Raw genomic sequence first — 27,387 nt, forward strand, 5'->3', positions numbered from 1 at the left:
GCATCTGTACTTAACTAGGGTCTTTTACTGTGGGGCAATTCAGTCGACATTGAAAAAGCGTTCATTCGACAGAAAAAGTGTATTCGTGCGATAGCCAACGCTTGGATCACGGACAGTTGTAAACCACTGTTTAAGCAATTTAATGTTTTGCCTTTGCCTTGCATGTACATCAAAAAAGCATGTCTATTTGTGAAAAAACACCCTGAACTTTTTAAAAAGAGATTTGATGTATTTGCCGGAAATTGGAGAGTGCAATACAAGGATTTATTGTATCAACCTCCTTCACATTCTATTGTATACCACAGAAATGCATACAATATGTGTATAGTTATATTCAACAGTCTTCCTGATGAGCTAAAGCAAATCGATAGTAACCAATTTAGCAATAAGATTACAAAATGGCAGTCTGAAAATTGCTTTTATAGTGTGAGGGAATTTTTAGAGCACAATAATTATTTAAAGCAATTAGAATGATAATTTAAGTTGCATAAATTATGTATATATCTTGACATCTTATTATTAAATTATTTTCCCAATGACTTTTAAATAAATTATACACGACATCTATTTTGTAACTTGACTTTTTATACAAAAATTTTAACTTATCGATATTAGTTTTATTTATTCATGGACATTTTATTATTTAATTTAATTAAATTCAAATTGTTACCAACTTATTATTAGTTTTTTTTAACAGGAAAAATTACCCACTGTTTTCATTTCTGTCGTAATATTTTCTATATTGTACTTTTATTTTATGTTAAAATTAATAAATTGTCAATTATTTGCATGTCGTGTCCTCGACTGAATACTGATACATGTAAACCTTTTCTGTTGTCATCTTATACACGTATTCTGGCAAATAAAGAAATTCTATTCTATTCTAAAAAAATAAATGAAAGAAGAAACGTTGTTTGTGTGTTTATAGTTTTACCTTGGGTTTTGCCGTTCCGATTGCATGTGACACGGGAAAATGCATTGAATGGGTAACAGTGACCAGTGACTCCAGTGAGTCAAACATACCCGAAGGTAAACCGGAGCTTATTCTGGTCATCGGAGTCTCGCCACTGGTCGGTTACCAACTTCGAAACTCATACCCATTTTTTACTATACTCATATCCAAAACTATGTAACCTATCTATCATAATTTAAGCGCGCTGCATTCACTAGACCGTTATAGTTTATCATTTGCGACTTTTGCAAGCTTCGTCAAACGGATATTGATATGGTGTGTGACTTAACTAGTAGTACCCAAAAGTTTAGTACTAGGCTGCCGCATCAACAATGATCCATCCGAATGTGTGGCGATGGTGCAACGCGGCGGCGAATCGGCATTCCGGGTGCACCGTTACGATACCCGGACATGCGCTTGCGCAACATTCGCTTGTTGTGGTTATGTAACGCGGTGCGCGTTCACACCACGCCGAATTACCGGGATAGCCTGGTGCAGTGTTTAGTTTACAGTCGAAACGTTCTCGTACAATGGTTTCATTTGGTTTGGCCCCTATTTCACATTAAAATATTGAATTCAAACCGCTGCTTATACTTTAACATTTAATGATATCGTAAATTACAAGTAAATTTACGAGGCTACATATAAAAAAAGTCATTAATAGCATTATAAAATAAGGCAGACTAATGAAAAAAAAAAAAAAGATATAATATAGTAGGTACTACACTATATAATAATATTAATAATCCAATTAAGGTTTGGATTAAGGTTTGTAAGTCACACTTATCTGCTTTCACTGTCTCGAAATGGCATCCAAATGTAACAAAAGAAAATCATGTAGTGTGTAATGATTGTAGATGCGTTCGCGGCCTCCAACGGCCTTGACAATGTCATCGCCGTCGGCGCCCGCGCAAGCATTCCGACCGCTTTCGGAACATGAGCGAGTCGAAGCTTAGGCGAAATAGTAGTTAGGCGAAACACTCATATATTACGCACAGTCATCGCACAGTATTAGAGTATTAGGTTTGTGGTATAAACTGTTTTTATATCCACGATATTATAATGACAGTTTGATTGCCTTAAGCTATCTCTCTGATTAGTTGATTACATACCAAGAGCTTCAAAATGTCTGTGGACTGCATTAAATTAGTAAAAAGGTCACAAATAAGTCGCAATAATTTAAGTCATCCCGAGAACTCAGATCGCCCGTGCTCGCGTATCGATGGGAATCTCCACCAGCCTTCGCGCCTTTCTTTCGCTTCATTTTTTACTGCCAGTAAGTGTGATTAGCATCTGGATAAAAAAGATCTAAATGCGAGAGATTCCATACCGATGATGGATTCTGAAGAGCGATGAGTGAGAATTTATGTGATGTGATTTTTTTCTGATTTTGGTAGGTGAATTAGGTAGTACAATATGTATAACATACGCTCTGGAATAGATTTGTTGTTTAGCAATGAGATCTTCCTGTTGTTTGCCTCTATGTATTTACTTGTTTGTAATCTTGCATATATATAACCTTTGTTGTTGTGTTCTGTGTCAATATTAGTAAAAATATTCGGCGCTAGCTCTTGTATGTGAATCTTACAAGTTTTTAAAAGTTGAAATCTAGAGATAACCTGTATTACCAACCGTCTACGTCTTATATACAGTTATAGGTTCTTCTCAACGACACGATACATTTTGTTAATTTAGGAGTGTCAAAAAAAACCGGCCAAGTGCGAGTCAGGCTCGCACACGAAGGGTTCTGTACCATTACGCAAAAAACGGCAAAAAAATCACGTTTGTTGTATGGGAGCCGCACTTAAATATTTATTTTATTTTATTTTTAGTATTTGTTGAACAGCAACAGAAATATATCATCTGTGAAAATTTCAACTGTCTAGCTATCACGGTTCGTGAGATACAGCCTATTGACAGACGGACAGACAAACAGACAGCGGAGTCTTAGTAATAGGGTCCCGTTTTTACCCTTTGGGTAAAAAAAGATCAGCAACGCGCATGTGGAATTACAAGCGTTCGGGTGCTGTGGGCCTAGCCAAGGTGACAATCGCTATCGCTACGACAACGAAACGCTTTGTGTGTCTCTATCACTCTACCTTATTAGTGCGACAGTGACAGTTGCGTTTCGATCGCTACGAAGCGTAAGCAATTGGCATGTTGGCTACGCGGCCTGGTGTGTCCGTCGATATTCACAAGGATTCCGTAGCCAGCTGAGCCACTTTTAACAAAATGGATAATCTTTTGTTATAGTTTATTAACAAACGTTTTTCACGTAGCGAAAACTGTAAATTGTTATGAAATGTGACATAACCAGACAGTATTGTTTCGTCACGGCTAAGGCATGTTTGGTAACATGTCAAGGTGAGTAGCACGTTAGCGAAAAATATTTTTTTACTCTGAATGATACGTAGGGTGAACCTTAATATTTTTGTAATATTTTGCGTAAATTTAAAAGAAACACTATAGGGCAATTCCTCATTGTCGTTGCAACATGTTCGATTGTAAATTCTGAGGTCACAATCTGTCAATCACAAAGTTTGACTCGACTTAATTAACATCCTGTGGCTCAACGCTTAAAGACGAGTAAAATTAAAAGATTGCCGCACGTTTCTTATAAACAGGCATGTTGTTAGCTGTAATAACAGGTCAAGGTAGGCCTGTCCAGGCATATCAATTTGCATGCTTGTAGAGTCTGCAACGCGCGTGTAACTCCACTGGAATTGCAAGCGCCCATAGGCTGCAGGCTGCTTATTTGCCACCGCTGTGGTATTAAAAAAAACCGGTTAAGTGCGAGTCGGACTCGCACTCTAAGGGTTCCGTACATTACACAATTTAAACAATGTATTTTTTCATGTGAAACGTGAGTGAAATATCTTAAAAAACTATTTTGTGTATTTTTTACAAAATTTTAGACCCAGTAGTTTCGGAGATAAAGGGGGAGGAACGGTAATTTTTTGCCTATTCTCTTGAATCACTTCTAAACTGTTTATCCTAAAATTATAAAAAAATATATATTTAAAATTCTCACAATCAGCTCTTTCATTTGATATGTAACACGATATAGTTTGAAAAACTTTATTTTTTTAATTTCTCATTTATCCCCCAAAAGTGGCCTCCATGTTTAAAATTCATTTGTTTACGTTACATGCTCGTCTTTGGGTCACAAACTTACATATGTGTACCAAATTTCAACTTAATTGGTCCAGTAGTTTCGGAGAAAATAGGCTGTGACAGACGGACAGACAGACAAATAGACGCCCGAGTGATCCTATAAGGGTTCCGTTTTTTCCTTTTGAGGTACGGAACCCTAAAAATGTTGCAAATATTGACACTATAGTAAAAACCGCCAAAAGTACATATCCCTAACGTATACATATTAACAACGACATACTTACCTTACCAGTAAACGGTGGTGGCCGAGTGGATAGGACGTTCGACTTTCAATCCGGAGGTCGCGGGTTCAAGTCCTGGCTCATACCAATGAGTTTTGCGAAACTTAAGTACGAAATATCATTTTATATTTACCACTAGCTTTTCGGTGAAGGAAAACATCGTGAGGAAACCTGCATACATCTGCGAAAAAATTCAAAGGTGTATGTGAAGTTCCCAATCCGCATTGGGCTAGCGTGGGGACTATAGCCCAAGCCCTCTCGCGCATGAGAGGAGGCCTGTGCCCAGCAGTGGGACGTATATAGGCTGAATTATTTATTTTTATACTTACCTTAGGTAGCGCGCAAACTGTTACTAAAAAAACTAGAAAAAAACTCGCCGAGAATTGGTACATCTGGATAGATGCACCAATGATGATGCTACTTTCGGTAACTATTCTGTCTGCATACTCTTACAATAAAAATCTAGTTGAGTTTATCCTAATAACATTATCCTAATACCTTTAGTACTTATGTTTGAAAAATTCTGCAAAGTTCAAATACCTATAATTATTAAGGCCCACTTGCACCATCCCACTAACCCGGGGTTAAGCGGTTAAACCGTAAACCTAGTGTCAAATTGTACTGGTAACCATGGTAACACCAGGTTTAACCGGTTAACCCCTGGTTAGTAAATGGTGCAAGTGGCCCTAAATGGATTAAAATTAAATTTGCTCGAGTTAACCTGAAATATTGAATTTTGCTGTTATCAAAGGCTGTAATTATCTTATTGAAAATATAATAGGATTTCCTTTTAGCTAAGTCGATTAAAAATGACTACCTATTCTTAGAGTTTTCTGTCGTCAATTTGATGATAACGAATTTTCTGCAACTGACTTAGGGCCAGTTGCACCAACCACAATTAACAGACTGATCAACGTCAAGCTGCAGAGAACTATGACAGCTATGGGAAGCCATACAATAAAATTTAGCGAACGCTAAAACGGTGACAGACGGTTTGGTGCAACCCGACTTTAAACTATTTATTGGTAATGGAAGCCGGGACAGTCAAATCGCTGAATTACCTATAGTATTTTTCAAACAGGGAGGGTACGCTGACAAATGTCAATTTTGCAAAATTTGGCGTTTTTGGTTAACAATTGTATGGAGATGACACGTGTCAGCGTACCACGTTTGAAACATAACATGGAATTGAAATGATAAAGGTTACATTCGAATTGAGATTGCACCTGGATTACTGCAACAGTCTTAAATTGAATGATTAAAACAGGCTGGTTTGAAGAGTTTTCGATTCGAATTTCTGTCAGGCGGACTTAAGGAATGTGTTTTATATTAACAAAAATAACAAAGTAATTGTGTTAGCATTAACACTGATTTAAACTTTCACGATTTTTACTCATTATTATTTATCTCCACGGGACTTAATCGCGTAAAATAGTTTTAAATTTACCTCCGACGTTTCGAGGACGGCGTTGTCCCCGTGGTCTCGGAGAAGACTGGCTAAAGTTGACATCAACATCTTCTAGGCGCGCGAGTTTAAAACTATTTTACGCGATTAAGTCCCGTGGAGATAAATAATAATGTGTTAGCATTGTCAACTGGACACGTTTAATTAAACGTTTAGGTACATAGCCAGCTAAAATGATTTTGTTTGTGTATTGTTGCCGGGTAAAACATAAAGCACATTAACCATTTTGATGGGTTGTCTCTGGTGCATATCAATATTAGTATTTAACATGAAACGCCCCAATGGGCTCTATAATAATAATAACTCAATAGTAGTAGTAGTAGTAGTAGTAAATCACTTTATTGTACAAAAAAAAATTGTTAACATGAAATTCATATAAATTTAGCAATAGTAGAGTAGTAGTAGTAGACGATATACCAAACAATGAAATTGTCGCAATCACAACCTGTACCATGCGACCACGTCCAGACGTCCAGTCTGGTCTAGTAGGTAGTGGTAGTGACCCTGCCTGTAAAGCCGATGGTCCTGGGTTCGAATCCCGATAAGGGCATTTATTTGTGTGATGAGCACAGATAATTGTTCCTGATGAGTCATGGGTGTTTTCTACGTATTTAAGTATTTATATATTATATATATCGTTGTCTGAGTACCCATAACACAAGCCTCCTTGGGCTTACCGTGGGACTTAGTCAATCTGTGTAAGAATGTCCTATATATTTGTTTATTTTATTTTGACATTGGAATCAGGAATATTTACTTTGATCGTACAAAATTAACAAAATGGATAACCATACCAAGTAACAATTAACAATTTTTAAATCTTAAAACACAAATAAAAACTACTGGTGAAGCCTCACTTAGATTACCTAATAGAAGTATGGGGCTCGGCCTGTAAGTCTAACTTACGTGCACTTCAAATATCCCAAAACAAATTGATTAAAATGTTATTTAAATATCATCACAGGACTCCAACAGAAAAAATATATAAAAAAACAAAAATACTAAACATATCACAGACATACGTATATAACACATGTATTTTGGTAAGGAAAATTATAAATAAGGAAGTACATTGTCATATTACGTTTACGAAACGAGCGCAGGTACAAAAAATGATTACACGCCAGGCAAATAATTTATTACTTCGGCAGCCAAGAACTAACTACGGCAAAAAAAGTATTGTTTATGAAGGGGCACAGTTGTATAACAAACTACCAAAAGACATTAAAGACGCAAAATCCCTGAAAATATTCAAAAAGGCACTCAAACAATATATTTTTAACACTTACCTGGATTTTTAAATTTATAGTTGTGTTTAAATGTAATAAATTGTAATATAGTTATATGTAACGCCGAATTTCTGTAACATTTTGTAAATAAAAATATTATAATTTAATACCTATATAGAAACAATGATAAATATGCACAAAAATATTATGCTTGTATAAAGTAAAATGTAAAAATGTTATTAACTTACCGATCGTAACCGACGGTTAACCACTGGATACTAATCTTGTTTAACCGACCCTGTTATAATGCTACTTAGCAGAAGCGCATGCATGTCTCGTTGCTTATATCTACCCGCTTAGTTTTAACAAATAATATAATAGTTTTCGATTGTTGTATGCTTAGTTGTTTTGGAATTGGCTTTGTATTTATTATTTTGTATAATTATTATTAATTACACTCTCCTTTGTATTAAGTTAAGTGTAAACATGTATTTCTCAGGAAGTGATTATTCTTGTAATCTTTTGAGAAATAAATATCTAAAACCTAAACCTAAACCTAAAAATAGTAGTAACTGTTCAATCTGAGAGGGTACACCTGTTGACAGGTATTGTTTGCTTAAATCGCCGAAGTGTTTGTGTATCGCACTGACAGCTATTGTCGCGACACATTAGAGTCACAGTTGCTCTACGCTACCGCAATAAGGAAACCTGACTCGACCCTTTCAACATGAGTGCAATCGAAACACCAACGAACTGATAATAGCTACTATAAGTAGGTATACATACAATGAAAGATCAAACGTAAAAAAGCAAGTCCATAAATCAATTTGTGTTTGTATGTGTCTGACTGATTGTTTTGTTGGAGACGAGCCAAAGAGATACGTTACGGCGTGTGTTAGGTTATGTGCAGATAACTGTTGATTCTGACGCGGTTTCCTGTTGAATCGAGAAATTAACACCGTAAGGAGAATATGTGCCACCGGGTAAGTGGTCTTGTGTTGTGCCTAAAGTAAAGGGTCCCACTGACTATCAGTCCGCCGGACGATATTGGCCTGTCAGTTGTTCGGAACTTTTGGTAAATTTTTTATTCTAACTGACAGGCCGATATCGTCCGGCGGACTGATAGTCAGTGGGCCCCTTTAGGCTTGCTGTAGTCATTTGTTTCTCTAGAAAGCTGAATGTCTGAAACATTGTTTAATGCACAATTGATTCATATTTTTCATTTCCGTTTCTCTAGATATACTACTTAATTTAATTATCACTTGTGTTATTTTATAGGTACTAATTCGATAGGTACCTACTTGTAAGTAGTAAAGAAATAATAATTTGCCTTTTGCAAAAAAATGGCGCTATTCATGATGTTCCGTACCGACAGATAGCGATAACATTAATATCCAATAACGTTATATAAGAGAACAATCAATTCTCTCAATTGATAACGTAATCCGGGAACGTGACTGAAGATAAAAGTCGCCGCGAAAATTTCCATTGATTTCCATTTGTTTACTATGTAGCTCCGAATATTCGATGGACCGATATACCCTTGGGTTTACAATTACGATTACTCAGTCATGTTTTCAGTACACTTGAACCTAATACTGGATTCTTGGAATCAACGAGTGGCTTCGATGGTAAATGGAACGAAGGTCGAAATCGGTTTCCCGTTTAAACCTGCACTAATATGATCGATGTTGTCTTCCTTTACTCTCGGTACTGTTTTGAGCGAGGCAGGTATATGACTGCGAGAAGTTTCGGTTTGTTTATAGGTTTTAATCGGGATCTCTGGCCTGGACAGCATGTCGGCGCAGACGCACCGCTCGCTGGGAAAGTTTGTTTTTCTTGGAGCGATGCCGTTTGCGAGCAAACAACCTTGCTTGTACGTTGTCACTCTTACGTTACGTGTACTAATAGTAATTTACATTTCGTAGGCATTCATTAGTAAGAGTATACACTTGGTGCCTACATATATTAATTCATACATCGGGGTTTTCGGTGCGGGAATGATTTGAGGAAGAGTAGAGATAAACAGATAGGTTAATAGTCTGAGAATACATCATATTATGCCTAATGAATAACAACCTCTCTATGAATTTTATACGCATTAAGAGGCAATATTATTTTCATCAAATAAGCTCGTAAAGACCCGTTTCAAAAACGGAAGAGAAATTGCATTTTATCCACAATAGTGGTAAAGTAATTTGATGCAAATTTTTGGGTAAAGTTTTGATGTCGGTGAGTAAAATGGACTTTGAAATGATGATTTTGAATGATTTTAAATAACGTTCATTTGGTTTTGATTTATAATGTTTTACAGTTAGTATTTTCCTTGCGTTGGTGTGGCGAACGAAATTGTGTTTCACTTGGTACTTAGCAAAGTTTGTTTAAATATAGAAAATATATTTCTTTAATTTAATCTTTTGTTTAATTAATTATTCATTAGGTAGAAACCTGCTAGAGTACATTCTGTTTTTAAGTCAATATTTACCTACTCTTTGGCTAATGTCAATCATTTCCTCACCGAAAACTCCGATAGATAATTTCTTTTTTTCGCAAAACGTAAGGTAGACGTCCGTGTGCTCGTCACTGTCCCTAGTACAAACTTACGTCGTTAGCAATAGACGATGTCAACAATTGAGCATGTTGAGTACTGGCACGTTTACCTTAATGCTCTCAATAAGCTAGAACTCACAAGTCGCAACGGACAGAGGTCATCGATTAATCGTGGCTTCGCGGCTTAGCAAGTTTAGCAACCAACTTTCCTTTGTGGTACCTATATAAAGTAAATGAAAGGAATCCTAGATATCGATCACGTGCCGCCGCTATTATTGCTCTCACGTGTTCGCTGTATTGTGCGCACCTACAGTCCTTTATGTGCACAATATGTGACAGCTACATAGGTTACTTCGCTTAAAATACGCGTTTTTGGCTGTGTGATATCTGGGTTACGTGGGAAAAGCTGATTACCTTCGAAGTGGCAAAAATGTAAACCTTAAATTTTTTAAACTATTGGAGTGTCAACTGTCAGATAACTATGAGTCACAGGTTTGATATAGGCGCACTGTGTAATTAAAAAAACGCACCGAGACCGCACAATCATGTTGCAAACAAGGACATAACTAAGCTGAGCGGTTGCTGTGTGTGGTGTGCATCGTGTTAAATCTAATCTAATCTTAAATCTAATGAGTGAGTGATCTGTGATCTGATCCTAATAAGCTAGCGGAAAATGGAAACCGTTGATGTAGAACAAAGACAAAGGAAAATCCAAACCAGTTCATTTATCACGCTATTCATAAATATTGAGCCAAAACATTTTTAGTAGAGCTGAGACGAGAAATCTAGAAAACTTTCAATTCAATTTAAAATATTAAGGCCTATTGCGTAAAGTTTTTTTACATGAACGCATTAAGATAAAAAACTTTATGATGAACTAAAATATTTTATCTGTAACTATGTTATTTATATAGCGCTTGACTAGTGATTACACACATACTGCACCCTAATGCAAAAATGAAGAAATTGTTATTTGCGAAACTTTCGATCGATTTCCCACTAATATTTTGTATTCGCAGGATAATTAGTAAAAATATATCGGTCATAATAACAAGGTCCAAGATTCTAAAGAATAAGGTAAAATAATTGCTAAGGCCTCAAATTGGCGACAGAATATCATCAAAATATATACTTAAAAATACATGGCTCCTGTTTTCATACAAAATCGAAATGATATGACAGTATTCAAACCCATATAATTTTGCCAAACTTTTACAAAGGGTTTTATGTTTAGCATTATCAGAAGCAGAACTTGAATTTACGGAATAATTAACTAGTGAAATAAAAATATATCCGAACATAGTGCTCGCAAGATTTTATATGGAACTTGAAAGAAAAATATTGCTCCTCCTCACATTACAAAATAAAATAATTTATAAATGTTGTAAAGAAAGGCTTAAGAGTATATACTATATGATATATTAAAATATGAAAGTAAATAAACCAGAAATACCTACAAAAGTCAGCATTAGTTCTTGTAAAAAGACTTAACGGGACAGGCCTTAAGTAATTAAATAAAGCAGGATTTATAAATCAATTCGGTCTCTCTTTCCCTGCTTCTTTTCCATTTAGGTCGGCTCTCCTCCGCACTCCGCCATCCTCCACCGCACTGCTCATTGACATAGAAACCAAAGTTGTTATTTTCAATTTTTTTTATTATGATAGGTTTTGCCCAGCATTATTACGGAAACTTTTGAATTTGGGACGATTTGGCTTAAAGTGTAATGTTTTTTTTAAAATCGTTAATTGTTTTTTTTATTGAAAATTGAAATGCGTTTTGCCTATCATTGTTATGCTAAACTATGAATTTCAAACGATTCGGCTTGAAAATAGTCGGTATGATTATGTTTTAAAAAAAGTTATGGAGCAGGAACAAAAAATCAATATATAATTCAAGAACCGCTAGAAAATACCGTAATATCCTCGCAGATGGTTATACCACGAATTATTTGTAATTTTTTGGCATTCAATTCTTTAATTTCCGTAACGGGTGCGTTGTTTTAAAAAAAAATCGTTTTTTTTATGGAAAAGACACAAAAACCAAAGTTGTTAGTTTTAAGGTTCTTTTAATTAAATGGGTTTTTACGAGCATCTTAATGCTACCCTATGAGTTTCAGACGATTTAACATGAAAATTATCAAGTTATGTTTTTGCATGGAAAAGGTAAAAAAAAACAAGATATTTCAAGAACCGCAAACGTAACGGTAATATTCTCGAAGATGGTTATACAACGATTTAATTGTGATTTTTTTAAATGCTACTCATTAATATAGTTGGTCAATCAAATCTTGTCAGAAAAAGGCACGAAATTCAAATTTTCTATGGGACGATATTTCACGATATCCCTTCGCGGCTACATTTTTTAAATTTGCCGCCTTTTTTTACTGACAAGATTTGCTTGAACAACTATATGATAGCTGCGGTTTAAAAAAGTTATGCCTTTATTTTATTGAATAGTTCTTTCTCGTTAAGAATGCAGTAAAATCATCATCGTCCGCCGGCCTAGCCACGCCAGTAACCAACCAAATTTTTCACGATTAGAAAATGAAGTTCTCAGTGACCAGTTGAAGGCATACTTTCTAACTAGGAACTATTTGATTGGTTACGAGCATCGCTATTAGGCGGGCGGACGATGATGATTTTACTGCATTCTTAACGCGAACGAACTACGTATATTTATTCCTACTTTCAGAACCGAACCGAATTAATGTCGATGTCCGATGTTGACCCTGTACATACATTAAACACAGTAACTACCCGCTAGCTAGCTATATTGAAACGAGGTTCAAAAATGTAAACATATTTTTGAACTCGATTGTACTAACGCCCTTGAAAATTAACACAACAGTATATAGGCCCGAGTACACATCGGATCGGGAACTGTTTGTTTTGAAATGTCGCTTAAATATGAATGCTCACATCGAGACTACTTTTAACATTTCCTATCACACTACCATTTTATTGAAAATTGGACTTTATACCTTTGAAACAAAGCGTTAATTTTAAATGCATAAATGAAGTTATATACGTGTTAGTGGAAATTATCCGGACTTGCTTGTGCGTCAGACAATATGGCTCGTGGCCGTGCGAAAACTTCCACACTCAGGTGTGTTATTCTTATCGACTAAATGAGCACCTCAAGTAAACCAGTTTAAATTAAATGTGACAACTCTTTTTGCTTTGCGTACAGTTCGCTACACTGGCTACCGGCTACCGTAGCCCACAGGGGTCGGCAACTTTTGAGGAAAAGCCATTCGGAGTAGAAATCATATATGTAGTTTTAGGGATCTTAAGGAGCCACAAGTTTTTACCGTATATGGATCGCGATTTGCCGCGGGTTGCCGTCGAGCTTTTTGTTTTGTTTGGACGATTGTCGACCCTTGCTCAAATGATATGGTTGTCGATACTTAAAAGCTTACTCGTTACTCTCGTTAGATACATTATAATGCATCTAGACTTCTAAAGGATCGGTTCTTTAAAATCATCGAGCATGGGTTGTTTTGATCGCCCTGCCTACTTACTTCAAAAGTGAATAGGGGAGACTAGGGAGACTTGATCCTAAGGGAGACTCGGTCCCCTAGTAAATTTAAAATAGATCTAAAATATCACTCCTTAGTTTGCACCAGCACTAGCTGAACACCATTACATGTGGTTGAGTTATTATGGCTGCTTTCTATAAGGCACATGTCCAATTGGGTTATTTCAAATTCGTTCGAGATGACATTTCTCTGTTCTCGTCCTCGTCCTCTCTTAAACATGATAAGAGGTCACACGTAAACAGGTTCGGTTTAGCTTCTACGCTCAGTAGTTGATAGTAACAACAACCAGCCATTGTGCGAATTAGAGTTATGTTTTATTACCCAACAGAAAACTTTGGCAATCTGCCGGCCGCCAGTTGGTACTCGGAAATATTTACTACGTATCGAATACGTCCGATGTAAGTACTCGTAAATTGTTTTCTAACTCACAAAGTTTTTGTGTGAATTGAAAGCCGGTCCATATAACTTTGGCTCTGACAGGCGTTTCAACTATGTGTTATTGGAGATCTCACTTAGCTCTCTTTTCAGACGATACGCTTGGAAAGTTTTATGATAAACTATAATGAACATCTATTCGATTTTTCCACGCGTAAAGACATTAACTAGGTACATGTGTGTGTTAAGTGCGAAATGATACTTGTCATTTGGTAAAAACGGAACGCGTCGCCAGGCGGGCATACAGCCCATTGCGATATTATAGCTCTATTTTATGAAATTCATGATTTTTTACGATAACAAAAATAGTTTAGTTAGCCAGACACCTGAATAGTTTGTTGCAGATGGCTTTTTGGGATTTGCCGCTAAAATGCATTATGTTACGAAAATAAATATTGTTCTTAGATACTGGTATGTTTTTACAGTTAACAGTTCTTTTCGCAAGTGCCCGAAACAATATATTGTTGGTGCTTTCTCTTTTAGCACTTGTCTCCGAAATGAAAATTATTTGACCACTCAAAATCTGATCATTAAAAGTGCTAAAGCAAATAGCGTCGAGTGCTCAAACAAATGAACATTAATGTTGCATTAAATTTGCCATCTTTATTTAGGTAACTAATCGACAAAAAACGCGACTAAATCCGAGTCTGCACACATTATAACGGTCTAAAGGAGGAGTTGACAGACGTGCAAAGGAGTTGACAGAGGTACAGCGGTCAGCGATATATAACTTTACGAGAGAATTCACTCTGGTTACTTTAATACTATTATTTATTCGGTACGTACCTATAAAATTAGACAATGGTTAAAATTTTGCACGTAAAATAAAATAAAGAATATTAACCGTGAACTTTGATTATTGTGGAGAAGAAGAGTAAGTAAACAAGGCTTGTAGTTACAGGTGACCTATGAATAGTAAAATGGATACTAATTTCAATTTGACCTTTAACTGCGCATAACTGACACGCCTCCGAGATTTGAGCTAATTGCAGTGCTTGTTTTACAACGCCATCTTCCGATGGTGGGGACTTTCGGGAGATAATCACGTTATATCACATTTGCACAGAAAATTAAAAGATCTAAATTAAGTCGTTAACCCAGGTTTATAATAGTCCTAAGACCTCTTTTACAATTACAAATTAACACTAAAGATGGCATTGTTCCTTATCTTAGCTCTTTTTCGGTAACATTGACCCAAGCTCTAATTTTCATGAAAATGACTGCCATCTGACCTTTTAAACCAGAGAAGCAAATGAGAGCTTGACATTATTTATGTACAGGTCGGCATTATCTCTGATTATTCGGTTGATTAATGGAGTCAGAGGTATGTAAAGTGAGATAGTTTACCGTTTCACACGTACCGTCACCTCGGCTCGGGGCGGGGCCCACCGATCATCCTTCGCAGGAAATATGCGTGTGTCTAAGTCACGAGAGGATGACGAGAGGTACACTGTACCAGCGGGCTGCTATGCTACACACCGTTGGGCTGCTATGCTACACACCGTTGGGCTGCTATGCTACACACCGTTGCGCGGCGCGCTCATGCTGCTCTATTCGAGCTCAGAAGGATCGGCACGACATTAATGCTGTTACATGAAGGCGCCTTCACACCAATCAGGAAGAAATATTGCTTGCGTACCGAGAAGTCAGGAAGGACTCTTCCTGGTTCAACAATACTTAGTGGGCACAATAGATAGTTAGCAGCGTTAAGTGCGTTAGCACTGTCTATGACGGTGACGATGGACATTCCAATTGTTTACTGTTTGGGACATCGATGTATGTACCTACTTGTAACCAGATCGTCACTCAATTCTGCTTTATTTCGGGGTTTTTGTTGTAAACTTACAAATCTACGCTTCAGACTACTTCATATCTCATGACTTGCACTGCATTCGTCTAAGCATATCGACAATACCGAGCAAGGTGAAGCAACTTGCCAAAAGGGCAAATCCGGCCGATATAAAATGTCGAACATCCCCAGAGATTGTATTCCGAGTCGGAACACAATAGCATCACGTACCCCGCAACATGAAACTGGTAAGGCCCACACAAATTTACTTATTAGGTATCATTATGATCTTTAATTATGCCTAATAAGGCTGAGGTCTGAAAAAGGCAGGCGGGTAATATTTTCTGAAATTATGTAGGTTCACTTACTCGTAGATGTACATGCATGTGTGAATTTGTCAGCTGTATCATCTCATATAATATATGTACTTTATTGAGAGAAGAAAACAGAAACAAACATGAAAACAAAAAGAGGAGACATAAAATTGCCACATATCACTATACCTCCTGCTGTACCTATGGGTATTTGAACCACTTTTAACTTATAACCAACTGCCCTTATTTTTATTTTAAGTTTTTTTTACACGTATTAAACTTATTTTCTTGGTGACTATTTTAGGTACTCATATTAGCTGCCGTGGCGTCTGCGTCGGCGGCGCGTCTCGACCACCTGACGGGCGGCGCCAACGTCGGCGAAGCTACGCGCTTCGAGAACGTCAACGATGGCGCCGGCAACTACCACTTCAGGTATCTAACATTTATGCGGTTATCACACTGATACTCATGTCATTTGTGTTTACACCAAATAAAATATTTTTATTCTATTCTATTCTTGATGCGGATCCGCGCGCCGCTCCGTCGAACGACCGAGAGAGCGCTATGCAAGTATATAGCGATGTCCCACTCGCACACCGGAGCGGCATGAGAAATTTATTTAATTGTGTTTGGTGCCATAGACTTACCGTGCATGGCTTTTATATCCAGATATCTAGATTCTCTGTCGCATTTAAGGAAAATAACAATAACAGTCCTGACATTCTACCTTGATACCGTTTCCTTCTACGCGATAAACTTATAACCCTTTAGTAAAGGTGAGCAATTTCAGTTACGAGACTCCAAATGGCATAAGCGCGCGCGAGAGCGGGGCGCCGCGGGCGGCGGGGCCTGAGGGCCCGGCGGTGACGGCGGAGGGCGCCTTCTCGTACCGCACTCCCGATGGCCAGCAGGTGTCACTGTCTTATACGGCTGATGAGAACGGCTTCCACCCTGTCGGCTCTCATCTGCCCACCCCACCGCCTATTCCGGAGGCAATTCTTAAAGCGCTGGAGTTCAACAGGCAAAATCCTTCTTCGTAAGTATTCGAGCTGCAGTTCGAATTCATCTTTGAATTATTTACCTACCGTATTCTGTATGCAGTTTGTTATATTTTAATAGTTTAGGTCATAACCGCACATAAATATAATCTCGTGAGTTACTGTGCAGTATATAACATATAGACAACAACTCACTAATTTATATTTGATGCACATTTGAAATAATAATAAGTTTTAATTAAACTATGGTTTCTTACCAGGCTGCGTAGCCAACACGCCAATCGCTAACGCTCCGTAGCGATCGAAACGCAACTGTCATTGTCGCACTAATATGGAAGAGTGATAGAGAGACATCCATCGAATCGCTTTGTATCTCTCTACCACTCTTCCATATTAGCAAAGAGGGATATAATAAGATAGAGCGGTACTGTCATAGTAAATTTTGTAACCACAGAAAATTCACTGCCATCTATCGATACAGTTTAAATCTAAAAATGAAGATTTATAAAAATACGATAAAATGTATTTAAATATGGATAAATGATTTTTTTATTTGCATTAACTATTTTTATATGATTTGACCCATGTCCTTACACTGATATGCGTTAAAATTGTTAAATAACAAACGAAACAGTCAACGCCCTCTATACGAGAGTAGGCCAAAGGTAGTGGCGCCATCTGATCGAGAATCAAATTTTCGTGATTTTTCGAGGCACGTTTTTTCCTTAGACTGTATCCATCTATTACGGAGTTATATCTATCTTTGATATTAGTGTGGCAGTTGCGTTTCGTACGCTACGGAGCGTACGCTGCGCTGCGTCTTACGTAAGCGAAAAACTCGTGATGAGACATGTTGAATTCACAGGATATTTTGATTATTTGGTGTTGAAAATTTGTTTGCGAATCCCTTGCCTTTTGACCTGTTTGTCTCTGGGAATTGCCTAGGATCCTTACCTGCTAATAGTGCTAATGTAATTAAAGCGTTTTCAAATGGTTTATTAGAAGGATCAGATGAACCGAATAATTCGACCGATATTCGGTTCGGTAAGATCTGAACCGAACATTTGGCCGAATATTCGTATTCGGCAAACTCCATATTCGGCCCATCTCTACTCCAGTTGAGGTGTTCAATTGTTTATTTAAAATTGTTTTGTTGTTCTCAGGGATGACGGTTCTTACAACGGGGGTCGGAACACGTTTCGTTTTTAAACCCTAACATTGGATCTTCAAATAATGAATGCGTGCAGCGTGTGACCTCATAATATGCATGGACTGTGATAACGAAATATTTATATTATAGTTTTGTAAGTAACTTAACGCAGTTTTAACAAATAAACCGCAGTTTTACGTAATTTACTGTCTTTTTAATTTAGAAATTAAATTAAATTTTTAAAAGTTTAATATACGAATACTACTGTAGTTTTTAGGTTTTAGTTTGTAAAATACTAACAAAGTTGATCTTGTTACCTAAATAAACGTAAATAAAAAAATTATTAAATTATTATAGTATTTCAGAAATACATACATGCATGTTTTTGCATGTTTGATATTTATAGACATACCTGTATAATACCGAACCTGTAGCCGGCTAACAATGAAAACTAGGTTATTATAGTAGGTCTAGGTTCTATAGGGGGGTCGCTGTTGCTCTACGTCCGTAGGAATTACCTCAGATAACCCTACACGTGATCCCCGGGTGGTGCCAGGAGTCTAAACCAATAAGATATCGTCACTGGCCTTTACGTTCTCGAATTCCAATCTTCGTCGAGCCGAACGATGGGTGCTACTGCGGGCTACGCGGGCTCACCAGGCGCATGCAGATAAAAACTTCAGGAGCGAATATCCAGAAAATAAGTAGCTTCAATCATGCGTCATCAATTTTAAACCAAAAGAAAGGGCCGCAACAATCGTGCGTTCTTAGATTTGGGTCGGAACCTAACCCAAACCTCACTCAGTTACAAGAACCAGTGACGTACAAATAAGACTTGGATTAGGTTTAATTTAAACATAAACAGAAACAATACTATACATATATAAAATTATACAAATTTTACCTGCATTAGACGCAGCCCTTGTTAATACTGTTAACACAAATAATAAGCATTGAGTCACAATAAATAAATAAAATCAGTTTTGTGCATGAATCTAGTATAACCTTACGAGTCCTCTATAATAACATGTTTAGGGTGCTGATGGGGCTCCCTAGATTCTGCAGTGCATCTGGCATGTTCGCCGACGCACACGTAGAGGACTTCCACGCCATTATGCGTAAAAAGATCATGTCCATCAGAAGCAGAATACAGGGGAGTGCCAACAGCATACTAAATATGTTAGCGGACAGGCCAGACAGTCTTTTACAAAGACATTGGATGTCCTCACTTATAAACCCCCATTCAGGGGATATATATTTTTTTAATTTGTGTGTAATAAAAAATAGTTTTAATATAAATAACCTAGCTTTTAAGTAACAAACTAACAAATTTGGAACACCGTATCTGCATAAAGAAATTATTTATTTATTATTATAACTGGATCGGTCATGAGGGGTTTGGGGGGAAATGACCGAACGGAATAGTCTTATGTATCTTTCAGTAGGAATAGCAGAGATTGCGCTGTTATTGTTTGTCCTTGTCACAGTCACATTTTTTTTATACACCACCGTAAATTTAGTATGGTTTATGGTGGGCTACAAATCTACTCGACCAATCATAAGTATTATCGCATTGCGTTTGTTTTGTCCCTCATGGGCGCACGCGTATAGCTGATTTGTGTAATGCTAGGTCTATGGTTTTGTGCTATTTGCAACAAAATTCCAAGAGAAAATTGATGAAAAAAAAAAGACGGGCGAATGGCTTAGTTTATTTTTACAACCGGCCAGTGCGCGCGGTGGCTGCACTATGCAGGTTTGCCATGTTACAAACCATTTAGAAATTATAAAGATTTATAAAAAAGTAATTAGTTCTTCAATCAAAAGGAACTCTAAATTTGAAAACGTTTGTTGGACATTTACATTTTCTACGGTAATTCTTTTCAACTACCTATTTCAAGTTTATTCCTATTCCTACAAGGTTCTTATTTACAGTCATATTTATTCCCTGATGGAAAGAACACAATAAATTTTAAACTGTGTTTCCTATACTCCTTAGAAGACACAATGATGTTTAGATGTAATATGATGGATACAAATACTATTCAGCGAGTGAAACAACAATGAGAGATAGTGCTCATTCAAATGTCTCGATGCCTCTGGAGACGTTGCTAATAGAACTTCCAAATAGGCAAATAGTTACTGAGCTGGAACATTCAAATTTGATGTTATCAGAAAGGGAATAACAGATAAACTAAGTTTATTTGGTTTTGTAAAATAAGGCATTTCATTTACATAAGTAGATATAGTTGATCAAGCAAATCGGCAAATTTAAAAAATGTAGGTGCGAAGGGTCATCGTCCCATAGAAAATTTGAATTTCGCGCCTTTTCCTACTGACAGGATTTGCTTAACCAACTATACATATATTATATACCCTGGCAAAATTTTATTTGGCCTTCCTTATGTTGCGGATTATCTGTGGTACTAATTAATTTTACTGGCAAGGTGACACTTTACTATGCTGTAAATACAGGCGTTGAAAGTCATCGATGTAAACAATAACAAAAGATTTCGCGATTAAAAACGTAATAACCACAAAAATGCCAAAATAGTTTGTCATACATGCAAAAAAAAAAATATTTTTGGATTGGAAATAGAGTAGAGGAGAGAATTAGTTAGAGGAGTAGTGCTCATTCCATACATCAGTTCTGTTACCAAAAAGACTATTATTTTCGTAGCCGACATCTAGCGTCAAGTAGCGGAAATATCAGTACTGCTACTCGACACCAGATCAGAAAATCAGAAAGTGTATATTATAAGCAGAAGGAGTTGAAAATAGAGTTCCGGTCAATCCGGTTATAATATTAGCTGAAAATCGTTGAGCATTAGACGTTCCGTTCGAAGCGACATCTATTGTCGAGTAGCAGTACTGATTATTCAGCTATAGGTACGAGCAAAAAATTTAACTGTAGGCTGTACTCATACTGGCCAACATTTGTTAAGCGACTTTTAAAAATAACTTGTTTTGATTTTTAATACACTAAAGTTTTTTCTAAGACGCAATGTATTGCGAATTTTGTTATATTTATGCCGTGAGAAGCAACGTCAATCAATCACAATGGTAATGGCGTACATTGAAGATAAGATAATATTTATTTTGTATGAAAAATAGGAAGTCTAAAGACTTCATAATTTTTTAAAGTCATTGAACTAAAGTGTCACCGTTTGAGGAGTACAATCTATGTTTTAATTATTCGCTCGTGTTACAGGCCACACCCGGTATATCCATGCCAAATTGCAGCTTTCTAGCACTAAGGATCACGAAGCAAAGCCTCGGACAGACAGACAGACAGACAGACGGACATGGCGAAACTATAAGGGTTCCTAGTTGACTACGGAACCCTAAAAAGCGCTACATCTTTCCAAAAACTCCGTTCTCTGAGCCTTTGCACCTTAAAATAGCAAAGTTCCTTATTCTTTTGTGCAGCAAACCGGCAGTTCCTAGACTGTTTGAGGTGTATTTAACACCGGCACTCGAATTATGATATTACTTGACAGGTGTATAATTTCTCAAGTAATATGATAATTACTCATTATCATTTAGCATTTAGTCTATTTGTAAGATGTCAATTTGTAAACATATATTTTGGGTGAATAAACGGTTTTATTTTCCTGAGAATATTTCTTATATATATCTACCATATAAATAAGTTATAAATTACAATACAAAAGGTATTAATAATAAATAACAATAATTAAAACTAATAATAAACTAAACGTCTAATATGCGCCTCCACCCTGCATCGTACCCGGTTCAAAAGTTCCCATGATGCCTGCAGCATTCCCTCGCTGCACTGCAATTGAGATCTGTTGAACCAGGTACGATCCAGAGCAGAGCGGGGGTCGCAGCCCCTCTCCCGTAGACGCCTCCCCAGTTCACCAATCAGACGCCGAGCCTCAGAGCCCCAGGGCCCCGCGGTTTCTATTGCCACCGGCACGAAGTTATAAATGTATTACATAGTATGTTAATATGCCACTGAAAGTTGTTGCGTAGAGAGGCAGTAATGACATACTTTCCGCACTAGCATCAAAATGTACTATTGTCCGAATTTTCAATTTCGATGCATGCTTTTATCTACTTTTTGCTTCCAACCGTCACTTAACTAATCCATTCAATCCAGACGATAGTAACGAGCCCAAATACTGTATTGTCATCGGTCATAGAGGTACATAATAGTGTTAAATAGTCCAGTCTATGCTTCCCAGATTTGATATACACTTTGCAATAATAATCACTTTTAGATGGTGTTATTTTACAATATATTATTTATAGTCATACATTCAATCTCTGAAAATACAGTTCAGGTTCAGAAAAACAGTCATAGTAGTCCAGTCTATGCTTCCAAGATTTGATATACACTTTGCAATAATCATCACTTTTAGATGGTGTTATTTTACAATATATATATTATTTATGGTCATACATTCAATCTCTGAATATACAGTTCAGGTTTAGAAAATAGGTAGGTACACAGCTAGAGCTAAGAACAGTCATAGTAGTTACCTATAATTAGCTAAGCATCAGTCATGATCTCATGTATTATTAGTTGGTAATCCTAAATAAAGAAAATTAAAAATTAAATTAAGTCATAACATAACATAATGCAAGTTAAATAGAGGGCACTCAACTTTTGCTTTTTAGGTATTTGATTACCTATTTATTGAGTGCCTAACAGAATAAAATACGAAAAATATTGCATACACGAAGTCTATGCACTATTGTCTTTTAACCTTTACTGTTCTCATTGTTCTCATTAGAATCTGCTCTGATTAGAAAAGTTCGTTTTTAACTAGCGCTTTGACTTATCTGACAGTTAACTCTTATTAAAAAAGTACTTTTTATACGACAGAGATTCATTTAGAGCTGGCACTTTGTCCTAGCGCAATATATTTTCTTATTTAATAACTTTCGGTAAGGTCAATGCGGACCAATCCGTCATATGGACAATTGATTGATAATTTCATCGACAAAGCAGCGATTGCTTTTAATTTCTGCAATCAAAATCAGATGGGCTTTTCTCCTAAGGTTGAAAAAAAAATAATACCTACGCTCGTGTACAGAACTGCCCCTTTGACGGATATGGTAACATGACCTTATACAGTACCGGCCAACGGTATAACTTTTTTTAAATATTTGTGAGTGACTTCCACCTCACTGCTTTAGGTGATTGCCAAGTCATTATAAGTATGTATTAAAAAAATAAAGGTATCTAATATTTTTACGGTTTTAACAGCCCCTGGCACTGACTAAAATAACCGACTTGGATTCACATTACATCTCAGAACTTTTTTGTAGTAGAAGAACTGCGTTGCGACTGTTGCGAGACTTGCATCTTTTTACATGCAATGTTTTTGATGGAATATTGTTTACTCTATACAAGCTCATACAAACACACTCAAAGGTATATTATTAAGGTATAGGTAGGTGTATTATTGGCCGGTACTGCATATAGGAACGTAATGAGTTTCCCAATCGGTTTCCGTGGATAATTAGTGCTTACCGGGAACTCCAAGAAGGAATACCGGAGTGAGGCTCAACATGAAAGTTGCAGCAAACTATTACAGAACTTGAGCCCTATCGTGCGCTAGCCTCTGCCGGGTGTATTGAATTATAACTTAGTTCCAGCCAGGTTAGTCGGCTTCTCTTGCAGTGGTTCGAACAGGTGACTTCATAAACCTCACTCCATAATTTATAGTTTCACCTGTATTTTATCAATACAAAACCGCATTACTGATGCACTCGATCGTATCTTAAACTAACAGTTGAGGGCCTGAATTTCATAAGATTACCGCGTTATCTTTTTTTATGCTTGTGTTAATTATACGAGTCTGAACAAACATCATGTGAAATATAAATTAAAGTTTGAATTTTGCTTTGATGAGGTAGACTTATTGTAGGTAAAAAATAAATATCGTAATTATGCAGAAAATACACAATATTTTTTATTTAAAAAATATAACAGGATTTGGGGATACCAATAAAAATTTTGCAAAGCATTGTAGCCACTTGTTTGTGAATATAAATAATCAAACATCGTAGATATTAATTTAGTAGTGATAACCATTGTTATAACTTCCACTGTTGTAGGATCCCTCCCTGAAAAGAAGAGACAAAAACATTTTAACTATTGAGTATGTAATAGTAAATGGGAAAGTTATTGAAACTGGTATAAAGGCTATGGACACCAGCGGCCGTAGCACGGTCGCATTTTTATCACCTGTCGCCATGCCTGTCACCATGCCTGTTACGTTCTAACAAGTATGTAAGTGCGAAAGTGACAGGCATAGAGACAAGCGATAAAAATGGAACCATGCTGCCACCGCAGCTCGTCTCGGTCCATGGCTGTTGCCTGATACGTAATTAGGTTTTAAGGTAAAGTAACTAAGTAGGTAGAGAACTTACGATGAAGGATTCTGCCTGTTGAACTGCAGGGATTTTAGGATGGCCTCCGGGATGGGCGGCGGGGTGGGTAGATGGGAGCCCACGGGGTGGAAGCCGTTCTCGTCGGCCGTGTAGGTCAGCGACACCTGCTGGCCGTCGGGGGCGGTGTAGGAGAACGCGCCATCCGCCGTCACCGCGGGGCCCTCGGGCCCCTGGGCGCGGGGGGATCCGTTCTCATGGGCCCTGATGCCGTTGCCGGTCTCATAGCTGGAAAAAGGCGTGTAAGGCTCTGTTAGACGATTCAGAGATCTGCATTCAGCTCTAAAAAATATAATTCTATCCAAACTTTAACAGCTAGGTATTAGTTGCATCGCACACTTCACTCATAGACTGCTCGTAAAGTGACAAAAAACTGACAAATGAATACGATTACAATATAATAGGTACTCTTAAAAGGTTTCCGCAACTTTTAAGCCACAAGAAATTTTTTCACCGTTTCTCTAAGCTTTAAAGTACGTAATCGAAGTGAATTTCAGAAATTCTGTAATGGACCAGTTTAAGAGACTTCCCCAGCCACCGTAAGTGAACCTCTTGCTAGTCCAATAATACGGTTACCGAAGTAAAGTTGTAAGTACGTATCGCTGGAGGAAACTCTTGGCAGCTTAAGTATTTGCGAGAGTTGTATTTATAACAAGTTGAAGTTACGTACCACTCGTAGCACTTTAAAAGGTTGCCTTTGAACGAGCTAGAAAATGCTTGAAAACTGTAAAACTAGGTTACTTTATTAGCTTGTAGAGACATTGGATATTTTCAAAGGAGTTTTGTACAGATACCCTTATCTGGTATCTGGTACGTATCTGGTATTCATCTAGTACCTATTAACTTTTACTTTTTAAACCTAACCTGAATATATTTCGTATTATTACGAGATGCCAACAGGATCAAATATGGCGCACGGGGTATTACAAATGACGAATTGCGGACGACACGTTCGTGTCGTACGCGGTGGCCCTCAACGCCATCAACGTCGTCATCATGTTCTGCGACACGAGGGTGTTACCGAGATGAATTATTTTTATCCGTTATGTAATGGCTCATTACTAATGAGCCTATATTTACAGACTAGCTTCTGTCCGCAAATTCGTCTGCTTGGGATGATGATGATAATTAATAAAAACTATTCTATGTCTTTCCTCGCGCCTCAAACTATCTCCTTTAGAAAAATAGAAAAAAATCTATTAGAAAAATATGGTATTATTTTTCTAATTACTTCAGCGTCAGCAATCGTGAAAAGGTAACAGACAGTTATAATATTAGTATATAGGGATTTAACATTTTGAATTAAAATTGTGGTTTGATATAGGTAATAAGACTTTTTAACTAGTTAAGATGTTCACCTGTATCTGTAGTTTCCGTCTCCGTTGTTCACATTCTCGTAGCTGAGGATGGGTATGTGCGCGCCGCGGTTGAAGTCTCCGCTGTAGCCACCGTTATTGAAGCCTCCGTTGAAGCCTCCGAACTGCTGGGACCGGAAGTGCTCGGCCGAAGCCACGGCTAAGACAGCGAGAGTTACTGCTATCTGTAACAAGAAAATACATTGCAAGATTTAAAAAAATACAGAGATTAAATTATTATAACCATATTAGCCAATTCATGACATTCTCTCAACGACTCCTTTGGCGTTATTAAGCCTTTTTGGGTGCCAAGTGCGAGTCGGACAAATGCGATACTTAAGTTCGATTCTTTGATTTGGTGTTATGCAGTAGGTTGATTGTACTGGCCGCGTAGCCAACATGCCAATCGCTTACGCTCCGTAGCGAACGAAAAGCAACTGTCACTGTTGCACTAATATGGAAGAGTGATAGAGAGACACAATGCGTTTCGTTGTCGTAGCGCAAGCGATTGTCACCTTGGCTAGGCCGGCAGAATCCGTAGGGTTGATCCTGCTCACTTCTCCTAAACCACCCTGTATATTCTTTTATATTCACACAACTTTGTGTAAATAACGTTTGTTATTCTACTCGTAGATTATACTGGCAACTGATTGCTAGGTAAATGTTATTTTGTAGGAGATGCTGCGAAAATGCTAATGCTGAAATTCAGACTACCCATTAAGTGAATACGAAAACTAAAATCAAGCTTAAGACCTCCAATTATCTATTAATATTATGAAACGCAAACCTTTAGAGAGCACATTTTTGCAGAGTATTAAATAGTTTCCTAATAAATCTCAGAATGTGATATCAGTTAGAAATGTGATGATAGAATGATGATTCCGAAGCTGTGCAAGTTTTTATATGGATGTTCCCAGTGTTTTCGAAAGAGTCACCTTGCACTTCTGAGATGTGAACAGCGCCGCCTATGCCCCCCGCTGGCTGTTATGCCGATTGTTCTGCTATGATAAGGTGTTCACGAATTGTACGATTAGCGAAACCCTGAACTTATTTTGCACCTAGTCTACTACTTGAGCGGTGCGTGCCATCATGCATGCTTACCTGTAGTACTAATACCTGTAGTTCAAATTATTGATAAAAAATACTGTCAAAAATAAAATAAATTGGAATGATAAATTCCACCTCTATTTTGTGAAACCGTCAAACTTTGTTTTGGAGGGTTAATGTCACCATTTATAAAATCATGTTTCACGGGACTGAGTACTTAGGTACATGGTCTACGAGTAGGTACTAGGGCTTCCAATATCGGGATACCGGGATCCCGATTGGCCACTTTTCAATACCGGTATTGTTAAATGCAATACCGGGATCCCGGTATTTTTAAAAACATGCGAAATGTGCAGTATAAACCCTCTGTATTCATTAAAATGAACAAATTTTGCTGCATTAAGAAGCCCAATACATCGCATCAAACTAGTATCTAAAGGCTGGCGTCCATTAAAGTCGAATCGCGTCGAATCGAGCCGCATTTTTTCACGCTGCTTATCATGATACCCAATTACCCACTATCTTCATGGTCGTACACTAAGGTCGTACATTTCACGTTATTTTGGACAAGAGATATTAATAATTCGTCGTTCATTTTGAACCTAGATCCGAAAGTACCTAAACTCAAAAACGAAACCACCCGTCATCACTCATCCGCTACCCCGCCGCGTCCACTGAAGCGCGCCGAATCGAGTCGAAACGCGTAGCCGCAGAAATTCGCCTGACGAGCAATGCGCGCGGTAGATTCG

The 27,387-nt window shown here is 37.3% G+C and overlaps 3 protein-coding genes across 3 annotated transcripts in view; 1 reads left to right on the forward strand and 2 right to left on the reverse strand.

Moving 5' to 3' along the window:
- Positions 1 to 27,387, reverse strand: part of LOC134744419 (uncharacterized) — a 291,804-nt gene that overhangs the window by 244,095 nt on the left and 20,322 nt on the right. The window lies entirely within an intron of this gene.
- On the forward strand, positions 15,435 to 18,018 carry LOC134743908 (pupal cuticle protein 20-like). The gene is made up of 4 exons (XM_063677543.1): positions 15,435 to 15,602; positions 15,973 to 16,100; positions 16,459 to 16,704; positions 17,830 to 18,018. Exons 1-4 carry the CDS (start codon positions 15,594 to 15,596, stop codon positions 17,873 to 17,875), a joined length of 429 nt encoding a protein of 142 aa, XP_063533613.1. The 5' UTR covers positions 15,435 to 15,593; the 3' UTR covers positions 17,876 to 18,018.
- Positions 23,809 to 26,625, reverse strand: LOC134743910 (pupal cuticle protein 20-like). Its single transcript, XM_063677545.1, has 4 exons — positions 26,379 to 26,625; positions 25,595 to 25,776; positions 24,219 to 24,464; positions 23,809 to 23,912 (listed from the first exon to the last, which is right to left on the reverse strand). Exons 1-4 carry the CDS (start codon positions 26,391 to 26,393, stop codon positions 23,864 to 23,866), a joined length of 492 nt encoding a protein of 163 aa, XP_063533615.1. The 5' UTR covers positions 26,394 to 26,625; the 3' UTR covers positions 23,809 to 23,863.

The sequence above is a fragment of the Cydia strobilella genome, chromosome 9, assembly GCF_947568885.1.
Source record: "Cydia strobilella chromosome 9, ilCydStro3.1, whole genome shotgun sequence".
NCBI classification, from domain to species: domain Eukaryota; kingdom Metazoa; phylum Arthropoda; class Insecta; order Lepidoptera; family Tortricidae; genus Cydia; species Cydia strobilella.